Below are 27,979 nucleotides of genomic sequence, written 5' to 3' on the forward strand. Positions count from 1 at the left end.
TACGTCAGTAAAGATGCAATTCCTCCCATCCAAGTTCCTCAATACTCTCCATGGATCCCTTGGAGATCAGGATAGCTCAGTTTAAGAGACTGGCCCATTCCCTGCCCGATGGCCCTGGGGCCTCCTCAGCCCCTTGGCCTACTACCACACAGAACCCAGCTCAGCTCACTCCCTCAGCCCCTGCCACTCTGTCTACAGCCCACCCGCTCCCCCAGCCTCCACCCTCTGACCTTCCCTCCTCAACACAGAACAAGGCACCACCCTCAGAAGCCAAGCCAGCGGCTTTCTGGATAATTTTACGGATAATTGCCCGATGCCGCCACGCCGGAAGGGGCCCACACCACAGTCCCTCTCTCCGGGATTCAAGGAGGGAGGCCCCTGCCTCCTGACACCCAGACATCACCATGTCTCACACCAGGGCTACCCAGCCATTCATCCTGACCTATAGGGTCTTCCGGACAGTCTAGATAGACACTGAGTTTGTTCCTTAGACTTCCGGACAGTCTAGATAGACACTGAGTTTGTTCCTTAGAGTCTTGTCTTCCCTCCCCTAATTCCAGTCATTGTGAGGTTACAACACAAGTGTGAGGAAGTAGCCCTTTCTCCCTCCCTCACGCCATCCCTCTTTCCTTTCAACAATGTTTAATGAACACCTACTATGTGCTGGGTAGTATTCTGGGTGTTAGAAGTAGAAATAGTGAACAAAATAGGCAAAATCCTTTCTGTCTTCAAGTTTATATACCGTGTAAGGTTCAGATTAAATCAACAAGTTAAGGCCAGCTGCAGTGGGTCACGCCTGTAATCCCAGCATTTTGGGAGGCCAAGGTAGGAGGATCCCTGGAGACCAAGGATTCCAGACTAGCCTCAGCAACATAGCAAGATGCCATCTCTACAACAACTTTTTGAAAATTGGCTGGGCATGGGGGTGTGCTCCTGTGGTCTCAGCTACTTGGGAGGCTGAGATGGGAGGATTGCTTGAGCCAGGGAGGCCGGGGCTGTGGTGAGCTATGATTGCACCGCTGCACTCCAGCCTGGGGGACAGAGTAAGACTCTGTTTCTATTTTTTAAAAAAAGTACAAATAAATTTTAAAATAAATAAATAAATAGTATGTTAGGCAAAGCGTGGTGGCTCAGGCCTGTAATCCCAGCACTTTAGGAGGCCGAGGCGGGCAGATCACTTGAGACCAACCTGGCCAACATGGCGAAACCCTTTTTCTACTAAAAATACAAAAAAAATTAGCCAGGCCTGGCGGTGGGTGCCTGTAATTCCAGCCGCTTGGGAGGCTGAGGCAGGAGAATCGCTTGACTCTGAGAGGCAGAGGTTGCAGTGAGCCATGATCGCACCACTGCACTCCAGCCTGGGAGACAGAGCAAGATTCCGTCTCAAAAAAAAAAAATAGTATGTTAGAAGGTGACATTCGCCATGGGTATAAGGACAGGAAGGAGAGGAGAGTGCCAAGGTGACCTCACAGACGAAGGTGATGCTTGAACAGCCCTGAAGGAGCAGAGAGGGAACCCCACACATGTCCAGGAAACAGCGGCCTGCCCAGCAAAGGGAACAACTCGGGAAAGACTCAGCCAGACAAGCAGCAGGGGCTGGGGGTGACCAGGTCACAGGCCAGGTTGGACAGGGACTTAGGGGGCCACTGGAAGGATTTGGGGTTTGCTCTGAGATGGGAGACGCTGAAGGGTTTGGGGCAGAGGAAGATGTGGTCTTGGAGCAGTTTTGTAGACTGACTTCTGGCGCAGTGAGGGGTGAGCGGGACCCGCCAGGCATTGTGAGAGCCCTGCCAGGGACGGGGGTGGTGGCAGCAGGGGAGGAGGGAGCAGCGGTCAGATTCTGGATCTCAGTTGAAGGATTTCCCGTAGGATGGATATGAAATGTGAGAGACAGAGCTGCCGAAAATGACGTAGGGAATTCTGTTTCCTGGGGCTGCTGAAACAGAGTACCACAAACCAGGTGGCTTAAAACAACAGAAACGCAACCGGGTGCCGTGGTTCACGCCTGTCATCCCAGCACTTTGGGAAACCGAGGTGGGTGGATCATGTGAGGTCAGGAGTTCAAGACCAGCCTTGCCAACACGGTGAAACCCCATCTCTACTAAAAATATAAAAATTAGCCGGGTGTGGTGGTGGGTGTCTATAATCCCAGCTACTCAGGAGGCTGAGGCAAGAGAATCGCTTGAACCCGGGAGGCAGAGGTTGTAGTGAGCCAAGATCATGCCACTGCACTCCAGCCTGGGAGCAAGACTCTGTCTCAAAAACAAACAAACAAACAAAACAACAACAACAACAAAAAAAACCCCTCAGGGCTGGGCAAGGTGGCTCACGCCTGTAATCCCAGCACTTTGGGAGGCCGAGGCAGGAGGATCACTTGAGCTCAGGAGTTCGAGACCAGCCTGGTCAACAGAGTGGGACCTCATCTCTACAAAAAATAAACAGAAAATTAGCCAGTGATGGTGACATGCACCTATAGTCCCAGCTACTCAGGAGGCTGAGGTGGGAGAATCACTTGAGCCCAAGAGGTCGAGGCTGCAGTGAACTATGATCATGCCACTGCACTCCAGCCTGGGTGACAGAGACAGACTCTGTCTAAATAAATAAATAAGGCCAGGTGCAGTGGCTCATGCCTGTAATCCCAGCACTTTGGGAGGCCGAGGCAGGTGGATCATGCGGTCAGGAGATTAAGACCATCCTAGCCAAAGATGGTGAAACCCATCTCTACTAAACATACAAAAATTAGCTGGGCGTGGTGGCGCATGCCTGTAATCCCAGCTACTTGGGAGGCTGAGGCAGGATAATCACTTGAACAGTGAGTCGGAGGTTGCAGTGAGCTGAGATCATGCCACTGCACCCCAGCCTGGCGATAGAGTGAGACTCCATCTCAAAAAACAAAAAAGACTTAAAAAAAAGGAACGCAGAATCCCAGGCCCCACTCCAGAGCTCCAAAATGAAAATTCTTGTTTACCAAGATCTCTAGCAATTCTCACGAACCTCAAAGTTTAAGAAGCCGGCTAGAGACTAGGAGTTCTCACGCCTGATTTGCACCAGAATCCCAGAGGGCCTGTGAAAACAGGTGGCTGCCCCCCTCCCCAGGCACTGCTTCAGGTATCAGGTCGAGCCCAGGGGTCTGCATTTCCAGCACGTCCCCAGGTGTGGCCCATGTTCCCCCTCTGACTCTAGAATCCACCTGAGGTCTCAGACTGGGATGCATGTCCAAGTCACCCGGGGACAGCTCTCCCCACCAGGGACCTGAACTGGCTCCCTTCAGTTGTCTTCACCACAGAGGACGAGTGGGATGTCCTGCTACGTCACAGCACTGCCGTTGCTGTCTGCAAGGCAAAAACGTCCATGCACAAAAGAGAGACTCGGGCCACACCGTCTATGCTTGGCTATATTCAGAGCACACAAGCTTTATTTAGCAACAGTGGCAGTATTTCATGAGAATGAGCTGCACAATAGCGTAAATGCCATTTCCTGCACACAGCCTGGGAGCAGATGGTTACAGAGACAGAGCCCAGACCCTACAGTCCTCCCCTGCCCTTCCCGACGGGCTCCGGCTACTTCTGGCCTCATTATTGTCTCTCTCAACCACAGCCCAGGTCGCTGAGCCAGAGGGGAGGGTGCAGGCTGGTTCCATTGCTCAGGCTCTGTCATCCTGCTTCTTCCTTCTCAAGGCCACCTTGGGAGCAGCTGGCCGGCAAGAATGCCCCCCTCACACACAGGGAACCCAAGTCCCTACTGATTCAACCTCTTCTACCACTGCAAGTCCTTTTCCTCGATGAAAGTTTCACATATGGGTTTCAATAAAATAAGGTGATATTTATAAAGCACTCTGCACTCACTAAGAGTTAGTACTGCCCCACATCCAGTCCCCTGCCAGCAAGCAGGGACTAGGGTGGCCTTATAAAAGGTGTGAGAACTGCAGAGACAAAGCACAAAGGGAGGGCCCGGCCCAGGACCTGTCAGGGCTGCTTGGAGGTCAAATTTCCTTTCAGCTGTAGTGCAGGCTGCATCCCAGCAACCGACTTAACCAGATACAGAACCAATCATCTGAAATCTCCATGTGACACGTGTGTTTATATTTCTGTGTGTGTGTACATGCACACTTGTCTCTGAGTGTGCCCATCTATGTGTACAACCTTCAGTTATGGATTTTTAACCCTTTGTGACCTCCTTTCTAGCTCTCTGGCACAGGCAGAGCTGTCTGGGGGAGGAAACTGAGAACCCCCAATGGACAGCAGATGTGCCAATATGAGAGGAATGGGCAGTGGGCAGCCAGGCCCACCTGGGAGTGAACATGGAACACCCCGCGTCCTGCATGAAGCCTCTTCAAAGGTAGGGGGTCAAGGGGGTAGTAACCGAGTGGGGCTTACATCAGTGGCTGGACTGTACAGATGGGTGAATGGCTGGGGGCAGGGGTTACAGAGAGGGAGAGGCTTGTGGCAGTGGCTGAACTGTACAGATGGATGGATGATCCAGGCCAACAGCCCCACGCACATGAACCCCTCCTGGTCAGTGGCGCACACCACCCTGCCAGAAACTCCAAGTCAGCAGTCAGTTAACACTGAAATGGGGTGGGGAGGGGGAGTGCTCACACAGTGTAAGTTTTGACAGACTTATAGAGGGGTGGGAGCAGCCCATGGTTCTCGCGAACAATTTCCAGGTACTCAGATGGAGTCTCCAGCAAGAAGGGCCCACAGCACATCTGGCAGCAGCACCTGACCCCAGAGGGTGGCTCCAGGTTCTTGTCAGACATGGGGGAAAAGTCAAAATCAGCCACCTATGATGAACAAAATCCCACGGGTCAATCACCCACCCACCAGGAGCCCCATCAGGTGGCCTTATGAGCTCAGCTGCCTGGCAGCAGAGTGCACAGAAACACCTTTCTGGTACCACACAGATGCAAGAGATGGACATAGGAGATAAATCAGATGGGACACAAACTTAGCAATTTTTCCTGGTTTACAGATGCCTCTTGGGCACGTCATCCCAAGTCCCAGAGCCTCGCTGTGACATCAAGACCCCCTCAAGGCATCCTGGCCTGGCCCCCATACCCTCTCTAAAGATCCTCTCTAGGCAAGGCCCAGTAGTCCAGCCTCCACCCCACTGAGTACCCACCTCCACCATATCCTTTTGCTGAGTGGCATTCCGCAGGGTCATGTACATGATGAAGGCCAACATCACAGTGATAAGTGTAGCACATGGGAAAGCAAAGACAGCCGGCTGGATTCCTGGGAATGAAAGAGGTAACATTACAGGACTGGGTAGCTGGTGCTGCAGTGCTGGTTCTCAGGAAGCAAGCACAACAAACGAGGGAATGAATGGTCAAGTCTTACCAGTGATTTTTTTACCCTTGTGTACATGCATCCCAACTGGGTAACCCCAACAGGTAAATCCAGGACTTCACAAAAAATAAACTGGGGTCTGGGTGGGGGGGCTTTCAGCATACATCCACAAGTTACTTGATAGCAACTTCCAAGAGTGGCAGCTAAATTCCTCAGCCCTTGAGTGAGGGCTGGACTCAGTGACCAGCTCCTAGTGTACAGCAGATGAAAGGAGTGACAGTGCATGGTTCCTGAGTCTAAGCCATAAAGGACACCACAGCTCCTTCTTTGCTCTCTTGGGTGACACACTTTTGGGAAGGGCAGCTCTGTTGTGAGGTCACCCAATTGGCACTGCTTCAGCTTCCACCCTCTGGCAACTCCAGGCTCACCCACTAAACCTGTTGCAATGAAGTGGTATGATAGAAAGAGTCCAGTGTCTGAAGTTAAACAGTTGTGGGTTCAAATCCTAGCTCTGAACATGCTACCTCCTGCTAATGTTGACCTGCAAGACTGCTAAGGAGATGCAACAAGAAGAGGGGTGTTGATGTGTGTGGCATGTGGTAGGTGATCAGAAAGTGTGGGTTCCCTCTCCCTTTTCCCTCATGCTCTGCCATGAGTGTCTGTTTCCCCAGGAAAAGTTGGCATTGATTACCTGTACTGCTGTCTTCTCTGCAGAATTCAGGGGGTTCCTGATTGGAACTTGGTCCCTAGAGGGTGCTGAGAGACGCAGGGCTCAAGTGACCTGACAATGGCCACAAAATAAGCCAGGGCCCAGACGGACTGTAGCATCCTCTCAAGGGCCCAGAGTGGGATTGGGGAGACTGTAGAGGACAGTGACAGCTTCAGGTGCATCCATAGGACCAACCTTGAAGACAGGTGCAGTTGGCAGGGTTTGGCATGAGCTTGGGAGCACTGGGAAGAACTAACTCCTACCCCAGGACCAGAGTCTGAAAGCCTGGCTCAGGCTCAGGCTAACATCCAGTCTTGTTGCCTCCCTGTGCCTTAGTTTCCCCTTTTGTAGCGTCAAAGGTAGGACAAGGTTGAGCATCTGAAAGATGGTGCCTTCAGGATCTGAGATCCTACTCTATGTAAGGACGTACTTATCTGGGGCTCCCAGAGTCCTCCATAAAGATGAACTGTAGAATCCAATGCTGTCATCAGCAAAGCCTATGACCGTAAGCCAGGGGCTGGGCCTGATGATGGTTTTGGAAGGGTATTTCAAGAAAGAAGGTTGGGCATCCTTTTCTTTCATTCATTCATTCATTCATTCATTCATTCATGGAGACAGGGTCTCACTCTGTTGCTCAGTCTGGAGTGCCATGGTGCGATCTTGGCTCACTGCAGCCTCAACCTCCTGAACTCAAGTGATCCTACCACATCAGCTTCCTGAGTAGCACAGCAGAGATCTACAGGCACATGCCATACTCTCTCTCTCTACATATACACACACACACACACGTATATACACGCACATATAAAATATATGTATATATATGCACATATATATACACATATATATGTTTTTTGAGACAAGAGCCTCTCTGTGGCCCAGGCTGGAGTGCAGCAGTGCAATCTCAACTCACTACAACCTCCACCTCCCAGGTTCAAGGGATTCTCATGCCTCCGCCTCCTTCGTAGCTGGGATTACAGACACACACCACCACACCCAGCTAATTTTTTGGTATTTTTAGTAGAGACGGGGTTTCACCATGTTGGCCAGGCCGGTCTTGAACTCCTGACCTCAAATGATCCACCCCCGCTTGGCCTCTCAGAGGGCTGGGATTACAAGCACAAGCCACCGCACCTGTCCTATTTTTATATTTTTTGTAGAGACAGAGTTTTGCCACGTTGCCCAGGCTGGTCTCAGACTCCTGGGTTCAATCAATCCACCCACCTCAGTCTCCCAGAGTCCTGGGAGCCACCTTGCCTAGCCCAGGCATCCTTATTAATGATATGCAATGCCTTCTTGCTGGAAGACTCACTACCACACTGTGAGTTGAGCAGAGTTACTGTTGGGGATGCTGGTTTTAGCGGTGGCAACTGCTGGGGCAGGCGTGATGGTGATGAAGGAGGGAACATTGCAAGTATGGTGGCTCAATTTGGTGCAAAAGTGTTTGCGCTGGGGACATGTGTGGTCTTGGAAATATGTGGGAGAAGACATTGGCATGGTTGCTTTTGGTCCACGAAGCTGGCATTGGGGCAGGTAGTGGCATGGGCTTATAGATGTGGGTAGGGGCAGGGGCCATTGAGGTGACTTGGTGAGAATGCTGATAGAGTCGTTAGTGGTGGCACTGGTGGTCCTGGAAGAGTTGTCAGGAGAACATATGGTAATGGTGGTGTCTGAGTTGGTTACAGTTGTTAGTGGTGCTGGTGTTGATGGTGGTGCTGGTAGAATCGATGGGTGCTGTACTGGGGTTGGCAGAGTTGGTTGCTGGTGGGAGTGGAGAGTTTGGTGGTGGTGGTATTGGCAGTTGGCCAGCGCTGATGTTGGCCATCACTGGAGTCAGTAGGGTTAATGATGGTGCTGATGCTGGTGGGCTTCGTTGCTGAGGACCTTGGTAAGGTTGGCTGGTAGGAGCGTATTGGTGGTGGTGGCAGGGTGGACAGGCCTGACTGCCCATGTGGCACTGGAGCAGAAGGCGAAGTGTCACTTACTGGAGGGCCACACCTGGATCCTGTGGTACTGATGCGTCTTGCTGATGACATTCTCGGCCCGGATGCTGAAACAGTAGTCCCCAGGGTCCCTGAAGGTGTGGGTCAGGTTGTACGCTGTGCTGGCTATGGACACAGGGTGGCACTCCCCTTCCTCCAGCGGGAGGCACTCAGGCTTGAGACGCCAGCACACGGTCAGAGGAGGGCTGCAGGCAAATGGGGGCGGTTTTTAAGAAAAGGCTCAGTAAAACGTGCCAGCACAGACCAAGTCCAAGACAGGCCAGGTGGGCAGGAACTTCAGTGTCCTTTCCAGGACAGGACATCAAGCTGTCCTGGACTCAGCTTCATGCATTCCAGACCAGGGGACACTATGGTGCAAAAGAGATGGTCCCGGACCCCCAAGGGAATTCCAAGTGAATAAGGCAGAGATACACACAGACTGCTCACCGGAGGCAGGATGAGGGGTCCGATGGCACACATGGTGTACCACAGAAGCCCAGGGGGATAATAGGCACGTCCCATTTTTTGGTTTTTGTTTTCTATGAGACAGGGACTCACTCTGTCACCCGGCTGAAGTGCAGTGGCTGAATCATAGCTTGGTGCAGCCTCCAACTCCTGGCCTCAAGCAATCTTCCTGCCTCAGCCTCCCGAGTAGCTGGGGCTTCAGGCACCAGCCACCATGCCCAACTAAATTTTTTATTTTATTTTATTAGTTAATTTATTTATTTAGAGATGGAGTATCGCTCTGTTGCCCAGTCTGGAGTGCCATGTCGCGATCTTGGCTCACTGCAACCTTCACCTCCTGGGTTCGAGCCTCAGCTTCCTAAGTAACTGGGACTACAGGCACGCACAACCATGCCTGACTAATTTTTGTATTTTTAGTAGAGACGGGGTTTCACCATGTTGGCCAGGCTGGTCTCAAACTCCTGACTTCGGGTGATCTGCCCACCTTGGCCTCCCAAAGTGCTGGGATTACAGGCGTGAGTCACCGTGCCTGGCCAATTTTTTTAATTTTTTTATAGAGATGGGACTATATTGCCCTGGGCTATATTGCCCAGGGTGGTCTCCAACTCCTAGCCTCAAGTATTCTCCTGCCTCAGCCTCTCAAAGTGCTGAGATTACAGGTGTGAGCCACTGCAACCAGCATGAGAGAGTTGTTTGTTTGTTTGTTTTGTTTTCGTTTTTGTGTTTTGTTTTGTTTTGTTTTTGACAAAGTCTCACTCTGTCACCCAGGCTGGAGTGCAGTGGTACGATCTTGGTTCACTGCAACCTTTGCCTCCTGAGTTCAAGTGATTCTTGCACCTCAGCCTCTCCCAAGTAGCTGGGACTACAGGCATGCGCCACCACGTCTGGCTAATTTTTGTACTTTTTTGGTAGAGATGGGGTTTCACCATGTTGGCCAGGCTAATCTTGAACTCCTGACCTCAAGTGATCCACCCACCTCAGCCTCTGAAAGTGCTGGGATTGCAGACATGAGCTACCGTCCCTGACCATGAGAGCATTCTTAATGAGGTAGCCAGAGAAGGCTTCCTGGAGGAGGAGGCATTTGAGCAGATCTGAAAGGATAAATGAACCTTTGATGGGCGAGAAAGGATAAGGGCATTCCAAGTTATCCACATTCCACGGGCATAGGCTCAGAAGCTGGAAAATGCAGGTCCATCCAAGGAATGTGAAATGAACATTCCAATTCCACACAACCCCAGGTCCGCAGGAAAAGCCATGCACTCGTGCCACCTGAAAGATCAGGGCTGCTAAACCCACGGGGCTTCCCATTCTCCCCATCCTGAGCTCCTGCCTCCAACGCCCCGTGAAAACTACCTCCAATCCCTAAATTATTCATAGCTCATCTTCCTCTTCCCCTGGCCTCCATTGCTCACTCTCTGTCTGGCCTAGCATCCCTCTCATGTGTCTCTGTGTGGGGACAAGAGTCCTTTAAGGACTGGCCAGGCACGGTTGCTCACGCCTGCAATCCCAGTACTTCGGGAGGCCGAGGTGAGCGGATCACTTGAGGTCCGGAGTTTGAAAGCAACCTGGCCAACATGATGAAACCCTGTCTTTACAAAAAATACAAAAAATTAGCGTGGTGTGGTGGCGTGCACCTGTAATCCCATCTACTCGGGAGGCGGAGGTTGCAGTGAGCTGAGATTGTGCCACTGCACTCCAGCCTGGGCAACAAGCGAGACTTTGTCTGGGAAAAAAAAAAAAAAAGAGTCCTTTAAGGCCTGGGCCCTGACCACTGATGTCTGCTGCTCTATCCATCCCAGTGGCTCCAGGGAGGGGCGCCCTCGTGGACAGAATGCACTCGGCATCTGTGTCTCCTCACTTACTGAACAGCCTGATGCTGTTCTTGCCAGGAGGCTGGGCCAGGCTGCCTTGAGTAGACTGGCTGATGAGAATCCCCTGGGATGATCTGCTTCTGTGTCATGTGGGGTGCCCCACCCTGTACACAGAACCCTTGGAAGCAGTGGCTCTGTCTTGTCTACTCTGGTCTAGAAGCTTCCAGAAAAGCACCCGGTCCAAAGCAGATGCTCGATCAACTTCTGCTGGCTGGTGCAAGCTCCCCTGTGCAGGCTGGAGGGCAGAACAGGTTTGGTTTTTTTTTTTTTTTTGGACAGAGTCTCGCTCTGTTGCCTAGGCTGGAGTGCAATGGCAGGATCTCAGCTCACTGCAACCTCCATCTCCCAGGTTCAAGCAATTCCCTTGCCTCAGCCTCCCAAGTAGCTGGGATTACAGGCATGAGTCACAGCGCCCGGCCTCAGAAAAGGCTTTTGAAGGCAGGCATTCCAAGGGGCTTAGAAGAATAAGAAACATCTGGACATGTAATGGGAGAGAAGAGAACCCTGAAAGAACCGCAAGGGAAAAGCCCTGGGGACTGGAAAAGAGGCCACGTTATACACAGAGGGCTTCTCAACAGGAGGGGTCCCTCCCAACCTTTGTCTCCATGCCCACAGTGAATACAGCCCCAAAAGGCAGGTCCTCCCTCCCTGGGACCTCAAGAATTGAGCTGAGGGCTAGGTGTGGTGGCTCATGCCTGTAATCCCAGCACTTTGGGAGGCCAAGATGGGAGGATCGCTTGAGCTCAGGAGACTGAGACCAGCCTGGGCAACATAGGGAGACCCCAGCTCTACAAAAATTAAAAATTGGCCAGGCATGGTGGTGCCCACCTATAGTTCCAGCCACCTAGGAGGCTGAGGCAGGAGAATCATTTAAGCCTGGGAGGTCAAGGCTGCAGTGAGCTGTGACGGTGCCACTGCACTCCAACCTGAGTGACAGGGCAAAACTCTGTCTCTAAAAAATACAAATAAAGGCCGGATGCAGTGGCTCACGCCTTATAATCTCAGCACTTTAGGAGGCCAAGGCGGGTGGATCACTTGAGGTCAGGAGTTGGAGACCAGCCTGCGCAACATGGTGAAACCCCATCTCTACTGATAATACAAAAATTAGCTGGGCATCGTGGAGTGTGGCTGTAATCCCAGCTAGGCTGAGGCAGGAGAATCGCTTGAACCAGGGAAGCAGAGGTTGCGGTGAGCCAAGATTGTGCCACTGCACTCCAGCCTGGCGACAGAGTGAGAGACTCTGTCTCAAAAAAAATTAAAAATAAAAATAAAATAAAGACTGGAGCTGAGCCCATGCTCTCCCCATGGCCCAGCCTCAGGACAGAGTGGCACTGCCCTTCCACGAGGTCCCAGACCTGGGGTCCGTCACAGAGTGACACACACTTGGGGTCACCATGAAAGTGGAGGTGCAGAGCCCACGGGGCACCCACAGTGCACTCCGGAGTTCACTTACCTCCCCAGGAAGTTCAAGGTCACGGTCATCTTTTGGAAGGTCTGAATTAGGGTAGGCCCCAAGACTTGGATGCCTCGAAGGGTGTCTGTAAGGCCGAGAGAACCCCGTTAGACCTGGTAGCTAAGGATTGCTGTCAAGGCTCCCAGGGCACAGGGTGGTGTGACCACCACCCTGTCCTCCCCTCTGCCCTCTCCTAAGAGCAGGTCACAGGTCTGTGCAGGGTTCCTCTGGGTCCTGCCCTTCCCTGTCAGCAGCAGGTCTGGAGCCGGCTCAGAGGGAGGAATTTGGAAAAGGCAGGAAACACACGACTGTCCCGCCCATTGCCAAGTCATCGTCCGTGTCATACAGGGCAGCACCATCCCATCAGCAAGAACCAAGACATCTTCTGCAGCTGCCCAAGGGCTCCATCTTGCCAAAGCCAGGGAGAGATGGAGACCGTCCCACCCTGGGGTGAGCCTCGGTGGGAGGCCGATGGGACTGGGGAACAGGGAATGGCATGGACTGGCCAATTCACAGTAGACAGCTGATCACCGGCTCAGGCTCTGGGTGGTTAGGCTCAGGCGGCCCTGGGCGCGAGGGCCGCTCAGCCACTGCACAGCCACATGATCCCATCCATGGCCTGCAGCGCCCTGTCTGAAACAGGGGTATGATAGACACTCCTCAGAGGTCTGTGGGGCTCCAGGAGACAGGATGTGGGTCCAGCCCAGAGCCACCGTGATCTGTGCATATGGTGACCCCACTCTGGAACGCCCAGACTGCATCAGCCTGCCTGGACACCCACCCTGCAGCTTCAGCGAGGCGGAGAAGTCCCCGGTCTTCTGCATCACACCCTTCGTGGCATCCAGCTTCACCTCTTCCCACTCTGCCACCACTTTGAGCTTCACGGTGAAGGTCCCGATGATGGAATAGTTATAATAGACCACGGAGTCTTCAGTCACCATCTGGGTCCTGTTAGGAGACAGGGAGGAGAGAGAAGGAAGACAGCAGATGGCTGCTTCCCCTTCCTGTAACTCAGAAGTGATTCATGGGATTGCCAGAGTCAGGGGAGGCTGTGCAGTGAGACTCCCAGCTACCAGTGAGCACACCCGTCATCACAGGGCTCCAGGTCAGCTGACCCATTTCCCAGATGAGGAAACCGAGACCAGAGAGGGCCTAAAATTCAGGAAAATTACAAATTTCTCACATTAGCCAAAGTTCAAGGGCTCAACAGCCCCATGTGGTAAAGACAGAAGAATTTTTTGTCAAAAATTTTTTGTTTTTGTTGTTTTTGGTTTTTGAGACAGGGTCTCACTCTGTCACCCAGTGGTGCAATCATGGCTCACTGCAGCCTTGAATTCCTGGGCTTGAGCAATCCGCCTGTGTCAGCCTCCCAAGTAGCAGGGATCACAGGCGTGTACCACTGTGCCCAGCTAATATATGATTTTTTGTAGAGACAAGGTCTCACTATGTTGCCCAGGCTGGTCTTGAACTCCTGTGTTCAAGTGATCCTCTGACCTCAGCCTCTCAAAGTGCTGGGATTACAGGCATGAGCCACTCTGCTAAGCTGAGAGTTCTGTTGGACAAAGCTGCCATCCAGATTTTTCAAGTAAATGATCTTTTCTGCAAATTGTCTGCTTTCCAGTATTTATGCTGTACTTTCTCTCTTTCTCTCTCTCTCTCTTTTTTTTTTTTTTTTTTTCCTTTTTAGAGATAAGGTTCTGCTCTGTTGCCCTGGCTGGAGTGCTGTGGTGCAATCAGATCACTGCAGTCTCTGAACTCCTAGGCTCAAGCAGTCCTCCCACCTCAGCCACCTGTAGCTGGGACTACAGGCACGTGCCACCATCCCTGGTGAATTTTTGTATTTTTTGTAGAGACGAGGTCTCCCTATGTTACCCACACTAGTCTCGAATTCCTGGGCTCAAGTTTTCCCCCACCCTCTTGGCCTCTCAAAGCACTGGAATGACAGGTGTGAGCCACCATAGGCCTGCACTTATTTTCTTAACTTTACTGAGTAAGTTAGAACTTTCAGAATAATATTGATGGACCCTGATAAGGAGCACCCTTGCCTTATTCCCACATATCTAGAGCCAGGTTCCCCCAGCATCTCAATGCAACGATTCCTCAAAGGTATTTGACCACAGGTCACTTTTGTCACCAAGAATTAGAGAATCCACATTCCACGTTTTGCCAGGGATGATGGCTCACCCTCTGTAATACCAACACTGTGGGAAGGCAAGGTGGGAGGACTGCTTGAGCCCAGAAATTCGAGACCAGCCTGGGCAACTTGGCAAAACCCCGTCTCTACAAAAAATACAAAACTTAGCCAGCCGTAATGTTACAGGCCTGTGGTCCCAGCTACTCAAGAGGCTGAGGTGGGGGGATCTCGAGGTCAAGAGACAGAGGTTGCAGTGAGCCGTGATCACGCCACTGCACTCCAGCCTGGGCAACAGAGTGAGACTCCATCTCAAAAACAAAAACAAAAACAAAAACACATATTTTTTTTTGAGACAGAGTCTTGCTCTGTCACCTAGGCTGAAGTGCAGTGGCATGATCTCGGCTCACTGCAACCTCCTCCTCCCTGGTTCAAACAATTCTCCTGCCTCAGCCTCCTGAGTAGCTGGGACTACAGGTGCGTGCCACCATGCCCAGCAATTTTTTTTTTTTTTTTATTTTCAGTAGAGATGGGGTTTTGCCATGTTGGCCAGGCTGGTTTTGAACTCCTGACCTCAAGTGATCCGTCCACCTTAGCCTCCCAAAGTGCTGGGATTATAGAAGTGAGCCACTGCGCCCAACCATAAACAAAAACATATTCTAAGTTCTCTACTCAGTATAATGCTAGTTGTTAGTTCCAGCAACTTCTTTTTCTAGTTTATTGATATTACATTGAATGTTCATTTCTGTTCATACTAACACTTTTTTGGCATCTAAAGAGATGATCTGGCCGGGCATGGTGGCTCACATCTGTCATGCCAGTGCTTTGGGAGGCTGAGGCGGGAGGATGGCTCGAGACCAGGAGTTCAAGACCAGCCTGGGCAACATAGCGAGACCCCATCTCCACAAAACATTAAAAAAATAGTCATGTGTGGTGGTACACGCCTGTGGTCCCAGCTACTGGAGAGGTCAAGGCAAGAGGATTCCTTGAGCACAAGAGATTGAGGCTACAGTGAGTCAGGTTTGTGCCACTGCACTCTAGCCTGGGTGACAGAGCAAGACCCTGTCTCTAAAAAAGAGGGGGAGGGAAACCAAGCACAGTGGCTCACACCTGTAATCCCAAGGCTTTGGGAAGCTGAGATGGGAGGATCTCTTGAGCCCAGGAGTTCAAGAACCAGCCTGTGCAACATACTAAGACTCTGTCTCTACAAAAAAGTTTTAAAATTAGCAGGGCATAGTGGTGCATGCCTGTAATCCCAGCCACTCAGGAGGCAGAGGTGGGGTGATTGCTTGAAGCTGGAAGGTCAAGGTGGCAGTGATCTATAATCACACCACTGTACTCTAGCCTGAGTGTTTGACCACAGGTTGCTTTTGTCACCAAGAGTTAGAAATCCACATTCTGAGTTTTGCTGGGCACAGTGGCTCACCCCCTGTAATCCCAACACTTAGGAAGGAAGGAAGGAAGGAAGGAAGGAAGGAAGGAAGGAAGGAAGGAAGGAAGGAAGGAGGCGGGAAGGGATGGGAGGGAGTAGGGCCAAGCACAGTGGCTCCCACCTGTAATCTCAGCACTTAAGAAGGCAGAGGCGGGAGGATCACTTGAGCCCAGGAGTTCAAGACCCGCCTGGGCAACATAGCAAGACCCTGTTCTCCTCCACAAAAAAGGGGAAAAGAGACAAAAAGTTAAAAGGGAGGAATAAAGAGAAATGAAGCTAGAGCACCTGGGTTCTACTTTGTATCTAGCAATGGCTGGCTAGGTACCCTTCAAGGTCAATTGGGAAAAAGTCCTATGCACCTTGACCTTCCTTAAATGACTGTTTTGGGCACCAATGGCCTCCTTTATCAGGTGAAGACACCACAAAGGTAGGGCTAGTGACTGATTCACTAGTGTACCCCAGGATCCCCAAGCGTGGCAGAGAGGAGGTGCTTGAAAGATGTTTGAAGGGAGACAGAGTGAACAGGGAAAGATGAGGAGCTTCAGGTGGGTCCAGTGGCGCACACCTGTAATCTCAGCACTTTGGGAGGCTGAGGTGGGAGGATCACTTGAGGTCAGGAGTTCGAGACCAGCTTGGCCAACATGGTGAAGCCCCGTCTCTACTAAAATAATAATAATAATAATAATAAATTAGTTGGGCATTGCGGCTCACACCTGTAATCCCAGCATGAGGCCAAGACAGGCAGATCACTTGAGGCCAGGAGTTCAAGACTAGCCTGGCCAACATGGTAAAACCCCATCTCTACTAAAAAAAAAAAAAAAAATTAACCAGGTGTGGTGGTATAAGCCTGTACTTCCAGCTACTGGGGTGACTGAGGCAGGAGAATCACTTGAACCCAGGAGGCAGTGGTTGCAGTGAGCCAAGATGGCACTACTGCACTCCAGCCTGGATGACAGAGCAAGACTGCACCTCAAAAAAAAAAAAAAAAATTGCCGGGCGCGGTGGCTCAAGCCTGTAATCCCAGCACTTTGGGAGGCCGACACAGGCAGATCACGAGGTCAGGAGATCGAGACCATCCTGGCTAACACGGTGAAACCCCGTCTCTACTAAAAAATAGAAAAAACTAGCCGGTTGAGGTGGCGGGCGCCTGTAGTCCCAGCTATTTGGGAGGCTGAGGCAGGAGAATGGCGTCAACCCAGGAGGCGGAGCTTGCAGTGAGCCGAGATCCGGCCACTGCACTCCAGCCTGGGTGACAGAGCGAGACTCCGTCTCAAAAAAAAAAAAAAATTAAAAATGAAAGTGGGGAGATTCAGAGTACCCTGCACAGTGCGTGAGACAGTGGGGCGCCAGTGACAGCTGTAGGGCCTGCAGAGGGTAGGGACCTACCCGTCCCCAAAGTCCCAGCTGTAGAGAAACACGGCGGTCTTGAGGAAGTTGCTCGGGTCGTGGAGAAGGAAGGAGACTTTCAGGACGGTCTTAGTGAGATAGGAGCTGGGCCAGGGCAAGGAGGTGTTCTGGGTGACAACGAGGTCCCCAACAAGGAACTCTGAGAGAGAGAGAGAGAGACATGGGAGGATGAGTCTTGGAGATTCAGGGATCAGGGAACCAGATAGAGACCTCGTGGGCAGCTGTCAAAGCCACCACTTCCCTGGCCACGCCTTCTGGCTGTCAGAGCTAGGCAAGGAGAGGGGACCTCCCCGTTCCCCAAAGACCCCTGAACACAGAGGCCTCCACACCCTCCCCCTGCTGCATGAACACTGCTGAACACGGGAGGACTTTGTCACATTCACTGTTTTCTCTCCTGTCCCCTCTCACCAGGACCCTGAACTTTCTGGTACAAAAGATGGCCAAGGTCAGAAGGAAATGCATGGGCGGGCGCCGTGGCTCACACCTGTAATCCCAGCACTTTGGGAGGTCAAAGCAGGTGGATCACAAGGTGAGGAGTTCAAGACCAGCCTGGCCAAGATGGTGAAACCCCGCCTCTACTAAAAATACAAAAATTAGCTGGGTGTGGTGGCGCACACCTGTGGTCACAGCTACTTGGGAGGCTGAGGGAGGAGAATTGCTTGAACCCAGGAGCAGAGCTTGCAGTGAGCCAAGATCGCGCCACTGCACTCCAGCCTGGGCGACAGAGCAAGACTCGGTCTCAGAAAAAAAAGAAAAAAGAGGCCTGGCACGGTGGCTCAAGCCTGTAATCCCAGCACTTTGGGAGGCCGAGGCAGGCGGATCCCGAGGTCAGGAGATCGAGACCATCCTGGCTAACACGGTGAAACCCCATCTCTACTAAAAATACAAAAAATTAGCCGGGCGAGGTGGCGGGCACCTGTAGTCCCAGCTACTCGGAGGCTGAGGCGGGAGAATGGCATGAATCCGGGAGGCGGAGCTTGCAGTGAGCCGAGATCGCGCCACTGCACTCCAGCCTGGGCTACACAGCGAGACTCCATCTCAAAAAAAAAAAAAAGAAAAGAAAAAGACAAACGAAGGAAATGCATAAGCTTTGAAAGGAACTTTTGGGAAATATTTCAGAATGTCAGGTGACCCTAGAAAAATTAGTAGTTCCAATGGCCGGGCACGGTGGCTCACGCCTGTAATCCCAGCACTTTGGGAGGCCGAGGCAGGCGGATCATGAGGTCAGGAGATCAAGACCACCCTAACACGGTGAAACCCCATCTCTACTAAAATACAAAAACAAAATTAGCTGGGCATGGTGGCGGGTGCCTGCAGTCCCAGCTACTTGAGAGGCTGAGGCGGGAGAATGGCGTGAACCTGGGAGGCAGAGCTTGCAGTGAGCCGAGATCGCACCACTGCACTCCAGCCTGGGTGACAGAGCAAGACTCCATCTCAAAAAAAAAAACAGAAAAAAGGAAAAATTAGCAGTTCCACTGATCACAGCTCCACTCGCTGGGACCACTGTCCTGTGTCTACTTCTCTAAAAAAAAAAAACTGGTGAGATGCGGTAGCTCACACCTGTAATCCCAGCACTTTGGGAGACCAAGGTGAGCAGATCACTTGAGGCCAGGAGTTCCAGACTTGCCTGGCCAACATGGCAAAACCCTGTCTCTACTAAAAATACAAAAATTAGTTGGGCATGATGGCCAGCACCTGTAGTCCCAGCTACTCCGGAGGCCGAGGCATAAGAATTGTTTGAACGGGGAGGTGGAGGTTGCAGTGAGCCAAGATCACGCCACCACTCCAGCCTGGGCAACAGAGGGAGACTGTCTCAAAAATAATAATAATAATAATAAATTAATTAAAATTAGTAAAAGTGGAAAGGAAGGCATGCTCAATAGAGCTCATTTGGAAAATGTTCAAACATAAAATAAGAAGAAAAGAAGCTAACTGTCATTCAACTCTACCACTGTTGCCGTTTTGAAGTGTGACAAAGTATTTGCTCTGTGTTTAATATACACATATATTAAATACAGATTATTGGGTTAGTTAGACAATTCTGTGCTTTGCTTTTTTAATATGTAATTTTACATGCATGTGTGTTTACCCATGGCATTACAAACTCATTGTAAGGGTCACTGTTAATAGTGGTATAAATGATTTAATTATATTTAGACAGTATCCTCATGGTTGCTCACTTAGCTTGTTTATTTCTTCTTTTGCTATTATAAACACTACTGCAATGAACATCTTCATGCATAAGGCATGACCCAAATGCAGGTTTATTTCCTGAAGATAAATTCATTATTAGACTGTAAAGTCCAAAGGGGCAAAGGGGCATCTTCTCTTGGAATGTGAGAGAGAGAGAGAGAGAGACAAAGAGACATAGGGACAGAGATAAAGAGACAGACAGAGACAAAGACAGAGACAGAAAGACAGAGAGAGAGAGACAAAGACATAGAACAGAAAGAGAGAGACAGAAAGGGAAAACAGAGAGAAGAGACAGAGAGACAGAGGTAGAGGTAGAGAGCAGAGAGAAGGACAGAGAGAGACAGAGACAGACAGAAAAGAAAGATGAGAAAGGGGAGAAAGAACCAGTGAATGACCGCAAGACTACAATAATTTCTTTCTTTTTTTTTTTTTTAAGACGCAGTCTCACTCTTTCCCCCAGGCTGGAGTGCAGTGGCACATTCTCAGCTCACTGCAATCTCCGCCCCTCAGGTTCAAGCAATTCTCCTGCTTCAGCCTCCTATATAGCTGGGATTATAGGTGCCTATCACCATGCCCCACTAATTTTTGTGTTTTTAGTAGAGATGGGGTTTCGTCATGGTGGCCAGGCTGCTCTCAAACTCCTGATCTCAGGCGATCCACCTGCCTCGACCTCCCAAAGTGCTGGGAGCCTCCGCACCCAGCCGAGACTACAGTAATTTCTAACCATCAGTACCTATTGACCAGCCGCTCTCCACAGGGTTGTATTAATGTATACCCCCAGCAGCAAAGGCGTCCATTTTAGCACAGTACCTGCTGGGGGGAATTACTGTGATTTTCAGATCCTTTCTAACTCGGCTGACCCAGGGAAGGAACCTATGGGCCTAATCTGCATTGATCTGATTCCTAGCGAAGCTGGATGTTTTTCTCTGCACCAAGGGTTTGAAGGCAAACTAACAAACAGGAGCGACCCTCACCTGTGATGGGGAGGACCACGAAGCCCCTGGCCACGGGCTGGCACATCCAGCAGTCAGCAGCAGTGACCCAGACGGAGACTGGGAAGTCCCCAGGCACATGGCCGACCACATGGATGGTGGAGCTGAGACCCTTCTCCGTCTTGCCAGTGAGCACCAGCGGGGTGTGGATCCAGTGGAAGCGGTAGAGGTGGGTGTCGGCGGGCAGGGCCAGGCTGCTGTTGTCCTTGGCCACCAGGCTGGCCGAGATAGTCACCTCCGCTCCCGTGGTGGCAGGGCTATCGGTGGTGAGATTGAGTTCATACAAGCCTAGGAGCCCAGAAACAAAGACTGTGTTTCAGGAGGGTATGTGACAAGGAGCCCCACAGCCACCTCTGGGCTGGCATCAACTATTCTATTTCCCAGGTGGAGAAACTGAGGCTCAGGCAGCTCAAGTGACTTGCCCAAGGGTCCCTCAGCCAATTCGACATCAAACTGAGGTTCAAAACTGGGTCCCACTGACTCCAAATAACAGTCTTTTCAGTGTTATTTCCCCTTCCTTCCTTCTTTCCTTCCTTCCTTCCTCCCTCCCTCCTCTCACTCTCTCCCTCCCTCCTTCCTTCATCCCTGCCTCCCTCTCTCCCTTTCTTTCTTCCTTCCTTCCTTTCTGTTTTTCTTTCTTTCCTTTCTTTCCTTCCTCCCTTCTTTCCTTCCCTCCCTCCTTCCTCTCACTCCCTTCCTTTCCTTCCTCCCTCCCTGTCTCCCTCCTTTCTTTTCTTCCTTCTTTCCTTTCTTTGTTTTTTTCTTTCCTTCCTTCCTTCCTTCCTTCCTTCCCTCTCTCCTCTCTTTCTTTCCTTCTTTCTTTTTCCTTCCTTCCTTCCTTTTCTTTCTTTCTTTCTTTTCTTCCTTTCTTCCTCATATCTCTCTCTCTCTCTCTCTCTCCTCTCTCTCTCTCTCTCTCTCTCTCTCTCTCTCTCCCTTTTCCTTTCTTTCTCTGGATCTCACTCTGTCACCCAGACTGGAGTACAATCATCACAGTTCACTGCAGCCTCCACCTTCCAGAATCAAGTGATCCTCCTGCCTCAGCCTCCCAAATAGCTGAAACCGCAGGCACACACCACCACAGCCAGCTAATTTTTTTATTTTATTTTTTGTAGAGATGGGGGTCTATGTTGCCCAGGCTGCCCAAATTATATTTTCTTTTCATGCAGCCAGGCAGGGCCTTGGTTAGTGGCTACTCTTCTGGGCAGGCCACACAGAGAACATTTCTACCATTCCCCAGAATCCTTGTGGTTTCGTTTTGAGACAAGGTCTCCCTCTGTCATCCAGGCTGGGGTGCAGTGGCATGATCATAGCTCACTGCAGCCTCAAACTCCTGGGCTCAAGTGATCCTCCCACTTCAGCCTCCCGAGTAGCTGGGACTTGTAGGTCCAAGTCACCACGCCTGGCTGATTTTTTCTTTTTCTTTTTTTTTTTTTTTGTAGAGATGGGATCTCCCTATGTTGCCCAGGCTGGTCTCGAACTCCTGGCTTCAACCAATCCTCCTGCCTTGGCCTCCCAAAGTGCTGGGATTACAGGCATGAGCCAGCGAGCTCAACCACATTGCCCAAAGATCTACTGGACAGTCCTGGTCTTATGCCTCTGGATTCCTCCTCTTCTCACTCCTCCCTCTCTGTCAGGGTTAAAGGATCCAGCTGTCGGCCAGGCACCATGGCTCACACCTATAATCCCAGCACTTTGGGAGGCCAAGGTAAGCTGATTACTTGAACTCAGGAGTTCGAGACCAGCCTGGCCAACACGGTGAAACCCCGTCTCCACTAAAAATACAAAAAATTAGCTGGGCGTGGTGGTGCATGACTGTAATCCCATCTACTCAGGAGGCTGAGGCAAGGGAATCGCTGGAACCCAGAGGCGGAGATTGCAATGAGCCGAGATCAAGCCACTGCACTCCAGCCTGGGCAACAGAGTGAGACTCCGTCTCAAAAACAAAAGAAAACAAACAATAAAAACACTTCCCTGTACTTCTCACCCCCTCAGCTCTCTCCCAACAGCCTGAGTCCACTGTTATCACAACTCCATGTGGGAATGAAGGTTTCTTTGCCTCTCCTACTACGCTTCAAACTCCTTTAGAGCAGGGGCCATTTCCGTCGTCCCTGTGACCAGCACAACGCTTGGCACATAGCAGGTGTTTGGTACTGCTGTTGCCAACGGGCAGCTGGAGAGCAGGTGCAGCAGAGGGACCAGCCCACCTGGCCCTGCCCCGGGAGACTGTTCACCCAGGTGGCACTGACTGAGTCCCTTCCGTGGACCCCATCCCTACTGTGTTGGGAGGACCCAGAAATGCAGAACATGCCCCTCCCCCAAGGGACCTCACAGGAGACCTGCTTGGGCTTTCAACAGGAAAGGCTGGCCAGGTGCTGTGGCTCACACCTGTAATTCCAGCACTTTGGAAGGTCGAAGTGGGTGGATCACCTGAGGTGGGGAGTTGGAGACCAGCCTGACCAACATGGAGAAACCCCTGTTTCTACTAAAAATACAAAATTAGCTAGGTGTGGTGGCATGCGCCTGTAATCCCAGCTACTCGGGAGACTGAGAGAGGAGAATCGCTTGAACCCAGAAGGCAGAGGTTGCAGTGAGTCAAGATCGCGCCACTGCACTCCAGCCTGGGCGACAACAGTGAAACTCTGTCTCAAAAAAATTTTTAAAAAAGGCCAACTATTTTACCTTGTGGTTTTCAACTATTTCAACTATTTTACCTTGTTGTTTTTCTTTCACAAATTTTCATTAGAACCCTTACCCTCTCTCTGCCACTCTATTATGAGGGGGGAGGGGGATGAAAACTGTTGGATAATATTCAACCCCCTTAGCTGCCCACGTCCCACCTGTCCCTCGACAAGTCTCCAATCTGGGTCCTTTTATAGTTCCCAAAATGTGACCGAAAGGTGGGTGCTGGCCTTCTGGCAACGAGGATGTGGGGAAAGTAGATGCATGACCGGGTGGGCACAAGGTCCCCCCGCAAGTCTCCTCAGGAACCTGTCAGCTCTGGGTCCATTTTGGGAAATCACTTCCAGAAGAAATAGCACCCTGGTCTCCTGGGCTCTAAAATGGCATCTCGGCCAGGCACGGTGACTCATGTCAGCCCTTTGGAAGGCTGAGGTGGGCAGATCACCTGAGGTCAGGAGTTTGAGACCAGCCTGGCCAACATGGTGAAACCCCGTCTCTACTAAAAATACAAAATTAGCCAGGCGTGGTGGCAAGCACCTGTAATCCCAGCTACCCGGGAGGCTGAGGCGGGAGAATCACTTGAACCCAGGAGATGGCAGTTGCCATGAGCTGAGACCGCGCCACCGCACTCCAGCGTGGCCAAAAAGAGCGAAACTCCATCTCAAATATATAAAATAAAATCACATCTCCCCAAAGCCAATACCGACAGGGTGGAAAACCCCTCTAGATGAGGTGGCATTTTAAAGTAAAAAGGCTGCCTATCCTGTGCTCCCTGGGGGCTGAGGGTTGTGGCTTGATGACTGACCCTGATACATCCCCACCTCCCTGCCTCGTCCTCCCCTCCCTTAGCAGGTACATGGTCCCCAGACATCCGACAGATGCGCGGGCCACCCTCGCACAGTTTCCAGGGCAGGGCTAGCCTGGGAAGTAGAAGCAGGAATTGAGGGTGCAAGGGGTGCCCCCTCCAGTGCTCAGGCAACTCTGAGATTATTTTTTTCAGCTGCATCTCATTCACTTCAAAGCAACATCACCTGTCCCCGTGGGTAACTCCAGCTCCAGCTTTCCTCAGTACCACATCACACCTTCACTGCTGTGGCCCACATTACACATTTCCCTTTCTTTCAGGGCAATTTCTTAAATTATAAAGGCATTTGAGGCCGGCCTAGCCAGCTCACACCTGTAATCCCAGCTCTTTGAGGCCAGAGGGTCACTTGAGCCCAGGAGTTTGAGATTAGCCGGAGCAACACAGTGATACCCAGTCTCTACAAAAAATAATTTAAAAAATTAGCCAGGCATGGTAGCGTGCACCTGTTGCCCCAGCTACTTGGAAGGCTGAGGCAGGAGGATCTCTTGAGCCCAGGAGTTGGAGGTTGCAGTGAACTATGATGGCACCCCTGCACTTCAGCCTGGGCAACAAAGTGAGAGACCCTGTCTAAAAAAAATAAATAAATAAATAAAAATCAAGTCATTTAGGTCAAGATGCCGAGAACTGGTCACTTCTGAGAGAATGCTGGCATTGAAAAGCGGACCTGCAGTGTCTTAACCCCAAAGAGGGAATTTCAGGTGCTCTTGTGGGAGCTTTTTCACGCAAATACAGTGTGTATATCACATTGAGGGACTTGAAGCCCGTGTGGGCCACTGCTGCTGCCTGAGGCCGCCCAACCAGTCTGTACCACCCTGGTTAGGCTCTGCTCTCCCTCCCCTCTTTGGCTGGGAGGCAGCATTTGACCAGGCTGTGGACAGAGAGGTGCATGGATGAGAAACCACCTCCTCCCTTATCCCCCTAACTCCTGGCACCCTCCTCCTTCCCATCCCCTACCCACCACCCCAGCCCAGGACCGTGGGCCTAAGCGAGACTGGCAGGTGGCAGGGACATTCGGCTGCATGCTAATGGCCAAACAGCATCTGCAGTGAGACAGGCGCATGTCATCACGCAGATCGGTTGCCAGGGGAATGGATCAGGAGGGCAGCCGGCTGGGACTGGGAGGGGGGATTGAGGGGTGCAGGGAGGGGCTGTGTCTGCTGCAGATGTTGCTGCAGACACTGGCCCAGCTCATGGGAGCCCGCCCCGCTGCCCCACCACCACCTGCTGGCTCCAAGGACACTTTTTTCTCAGTCTATTTTTTCAAAATCTGGTGTGTCACAGCCCCTGGGTGATGCTGCCCCTGTTCCTCAGGGGTCTCAGGGATGACCAGGACATTCGGGGTGGAAATGGACCAGGAAGCCTTTGCCAAATGTGGCCAAAGGAACCAATCACAGGGCCTGCTGCTCTACCCATCAAATTCATCTTTCCAGGCCGGCGCGGTGGCTCACACCCGTCATCCCAGCATTTTGGGAGGCTGAGGCGGGTGGATCACCTGAAGTCAGAGGTTCGAGACCAGCCTGGCCAACATGGCGAAACCCCACCTCTACTAAAAATACAAAAATTAGACAGGTGTGGTGGCAGGCGCCCATAATCCCAGCTACTTGGGAGGGTGAGGCAGGAGAATTGCTCGAACCCAGAAGGTGGAGGTTGCAGTGAGCCAAGATTGTGCCACTGCACTCCAGCCTGGGTGACAGAGCAAGACTCCATCTCAAACAAACAAAAAATTCATCTTTCCATGTTTGGGAGTCCAGGTGACATGACCTTGGGGTATGGAGCAGCCAAGGCAGAGGTTTAGGGGACTCCACGGTCCCCCCAAGTCACCCAGAGCTGAAGGGGCAAAAGCAAAAAGAGATGGGGCAACCACCCCAAAGCTTGGCCCATGGAAGAAACACCTACCTTTTCCAACAACACAGCATGTGCGGCCCTGGACATTCTAGAAAATGGCTACATCAGTCCTTTCATACAATATGCAGACTACCCAAAACCCTTCAGAAGAGAACCTCTAAAGTCTGGGTAACACAAGCCGGAATTACTTAATAGTCCAGTACATGGACTTCTGATTTACAAATCCCTGATTCATGCAGACTCCAGAAAGGGGAAGGGTAGAAAAGTCTACCCCATGGGTGAGGGAGAAGATAGGTTTCCCAACCCCACTCCCAGCCACTGTGATTTTGACCACATCGAGGGTGCAATTGGCTAGAATGGGAACCACACATGATTTCCAAATAATTCACTTTTGTTATTTTCTTTTGTTCTATTTCTTTTGCCATTGAGGACACCTTGAAAATCTCTGGACACAAATAAACCTGATGGACAAGAGATCCCTTTTCTGTATTTCCAGGAGGAAATAGGTGATCTTGTCCAAACGCAATGCCCATAAAATTCGTCTAATTCATCCCTGAGTTGCAGGTTTTCTTTTACCTCGTGGTTTTTCTTTCACAAATTCTCATTAGATCCCTTGCTCTCTCTCTCCTGCTCTTTTATGAGGGAGGAGGGGGATGAAAAGCGTTGGATGGTATTCAACCCCCTTAGCTGCCCACGTCCCACCTGTCCCTCAACAAGTCTTCAATCTGGGTCCTTTGATGGTTCCCAAAATGTAGCAGAGAGGTGGGTGCTAGCCTTCTGGCGGTGAGGAAGTGGGGGCAGTAGACACACGACCCTGCCCACCCCCCTGCCCCCACACACACCCCAGAAACCTGTCAGCTCCGGGTCCATTTTGGAAATCACCACCAGAGACGAAATGGCAGCCTGGCCTCCTGGGATCCAAAATCACATCTCCCCAAAGCCAGCACCAACGGGGTGGAAAACCCGTCTAGATGAGGCGACATTTTAAGACAAAAACGTTGCCCATCCTGTGCTCCCTGGGGGCCTGGGGGATTGTGGTGCGATGATGGACCCTGGCGCATCCCCGCCTCCCTGCCTCATCCTCCCCTCCCTTAGCGGGTGCATGGTCCCCAGGCATCCCCCCGCGCGGTTTCCAGGTTTCCAGGGCAGGGCCAGCCTGGGGGGTGGAAGCAGGAATCCAGGGGGTGCGGGGAGCCCCCTGCAGTGCCCAGACGACTTAGGGAGAAAAGGGTGAAAGGAGAGGGGAGAGGGCGCTGCAGTGGCCTCAGCCGAGGAGGGAGATGCGCTCAGGGCGCACGGTGCCACCTCTGCAATCCCGGATCCCGGGCCCACCCGCCCGCGGAGACGGTTCCAGGCCCGGGGCGGGCTGCCCAGCGCCTTACCTGCGGCCACCTCTGCCGGGGCCCAGGGCAGGAGGCAGGAGAGCCATAGGATGCGGCCGAGGCGCGACCACACTGCCCGGGCCATGGCGGGGCCCGGAGCGGGAGAAACGTGGGGTGGACGCAGAGGGAATGCAGCTCCAGCTGGAGAACGGCGGCGGCCGCTCCTCTGGGCGCGCAGCGCGGGCGGTGCGGGGAGGTGCGGGCGCCGTGCTCGCTCGTCCTCGCCGGTGGACTCTCTGTCGCTGCGCGCCGCCACCGCCCACATCCAGCTGCGCGACCCGGGCCCACGTCAGCCGCGCCGCGCGCCCTCCTCCTCCTCCTGCCGCCCCTTGCTCCCGCGTCCCTCTCCACCGCCGCGTCCTCCCTCCCCGCGTCTCTCCCCACGGCCGCGCCCCCTGCCCTCCAGGAGTCCACGATCGCCCCTCCCAGTTTGCCTCCCCTCTAGGGGTTCCCGAGCTCCCTTCCTGCGCCCTGGCTCCTCCCCGCACCGCCACCCTCCAACCCAAATCCACCCCCGGCCGCATCCTTCCCCTCCACTACCCGAGTCCACGCCCCACGCACCTGCATTTTTCTCTTCCCCCGAGCCCCTCCCCGCCGTGGATCCGATACCGCCCTCTCTGACTCAGCGTCCCCAGGGGTGTGAGCTGCGCTGCAAGCCGCCTGCAGGTCCCTTGGGGCTCTCCTCCAGGTGCCTTCTCTCTGCACGCTCGTGGCTCCGAGATGCTGCTCCTCATTCAAGAACTGTTGAGTGCTAAGGTGTGCCAGGCGCTGGGCGAAAGGCCTCCAAAGGGCGAAAGACCTCGAAATTCCCCTTGCTGCTGCTGCTTCTCTTCTTCCTCTTCCTCTTCCTCCTCCTCCTCTCCTCCTCCTCCTCCTCTCCTCCTCCTCCTCCTCCTTCTTCTTCTTCTTCTTCTTCTTCTTCTATCTTGAGACAGAGTCTTGCTCTGTCCCAGGATGGCGCGATCTCGGCTCACTATAACCTCCGCCTCCCGGGTTCAAGCGATTTTCATGTCTCAGCCTCCTGAGTAAGCTGGGATTACAGGTGCCCGCCACCAGGCCTGGCTAATTTTTGTATTTTTAGTAGAGACAGGGTTTCACCATATTGGCCAGGTTGGTCTCCAACTCCTGGCCTCAAGCAATCCTCTCACCTCAGCCTCCCAAAATGGTGGGATTACAGGTGTAAGCCACTGTGCCCAGTCTCTTGCCCCTTCTTGAAAGAGGGGCCTGAGCGCCCAGCCCCTGCACTGGGCTTGATGTCATCCCCTGTTTACCCTCTCACAGC

At 52.2% G+C, this 27,979-nt stretch overlaps 1 protein-coding gene across 2 annotated transcripts; it reads right to left on the reverse strand.

The window, feature by feature from the left end:
• Positions 1–3,383: 3,383 nt before the first annotated feature.
• TMEM130 (transmembrane protein 130) lies at positions 3,384–27,092 on the reverse strand. Of its 2 annotated transcripts, none has more exons than XM_033193226.1 (8): positions 26,698–27,092; positions 19,906–20,211; positions 16,718–16,877; positions 12,550–12,716; positions 11,769–11,853; positions 7,983–8,185; positions 5,122–5,234; positions 3,384–4,783 (listed from the first exon to the last, which is right to left on the reverse strand). In XM_033193226.1, the coding sequence occupies exons 1-8, from the start codon at positions 26,960–26,962 to the stop codon at positions 4,595–4,597; spliced, it is 1,488 nt and encodes a 495-aa protein (XP_033049117.1). In that variant the 5' UTR covers positions 26,963–27,092; the 3' UTR covers positions 3,384–4,594. The 2 variants fall into 2 exon arrangements, with proteins under 2 accessions (XP_033049117.1, XP_033049118.1); XM_033193227.1 differs by having other exon boundaries at positions 3,384–4,747; positions 26,698–27,090.
• Positions 27,093–27,979: the final 887 nt, after the last annotated feature.

Source organism: Trachypithecus francoisi, unplaced genomic scaffold (assembly GCF_009764315.1).
Source record: "Trachypithecus francoisi isolate TF-2019V2 unplaced genomic scaffold, Tfra_2.0 Lachesis_group4, whole genome shotgun sequence".
In the NCBI taxonomy this organism is placed as follows: domain Eukaryota; kingdom Metazoa; phylum Chordata; class Mammalia; order Primates; family Cercopithecidae; genus Trachypithecus; species Trachypithecus francoisi.

Excerpts from the sequence above, each read along its gene's own strand:
- TMEM130 (XM_033193226.1), bottom strand. The coding sequence starts at position 26,962 with ATGTGGGCGGTGGCGGCGCGCAGCGACAGAGAGTCCACCGGCGAGGAC. Across the intron at positions 16,878-19,905 it reads CGTGGTCCTCCCCATCACAG|AGTTCCTTGTTGGGGACCTC; the intron begins GTGAGGGTCGCT and ends TCTCTCTCTCAG. Across the intron at positions 4,784-5,121 it reads AGCAAAAGGATATGGTGGAG|GTGGCTGATTTTGACTTTTC; the intron begins GTGGGTACTCAG and ends TGTTCATCATAG.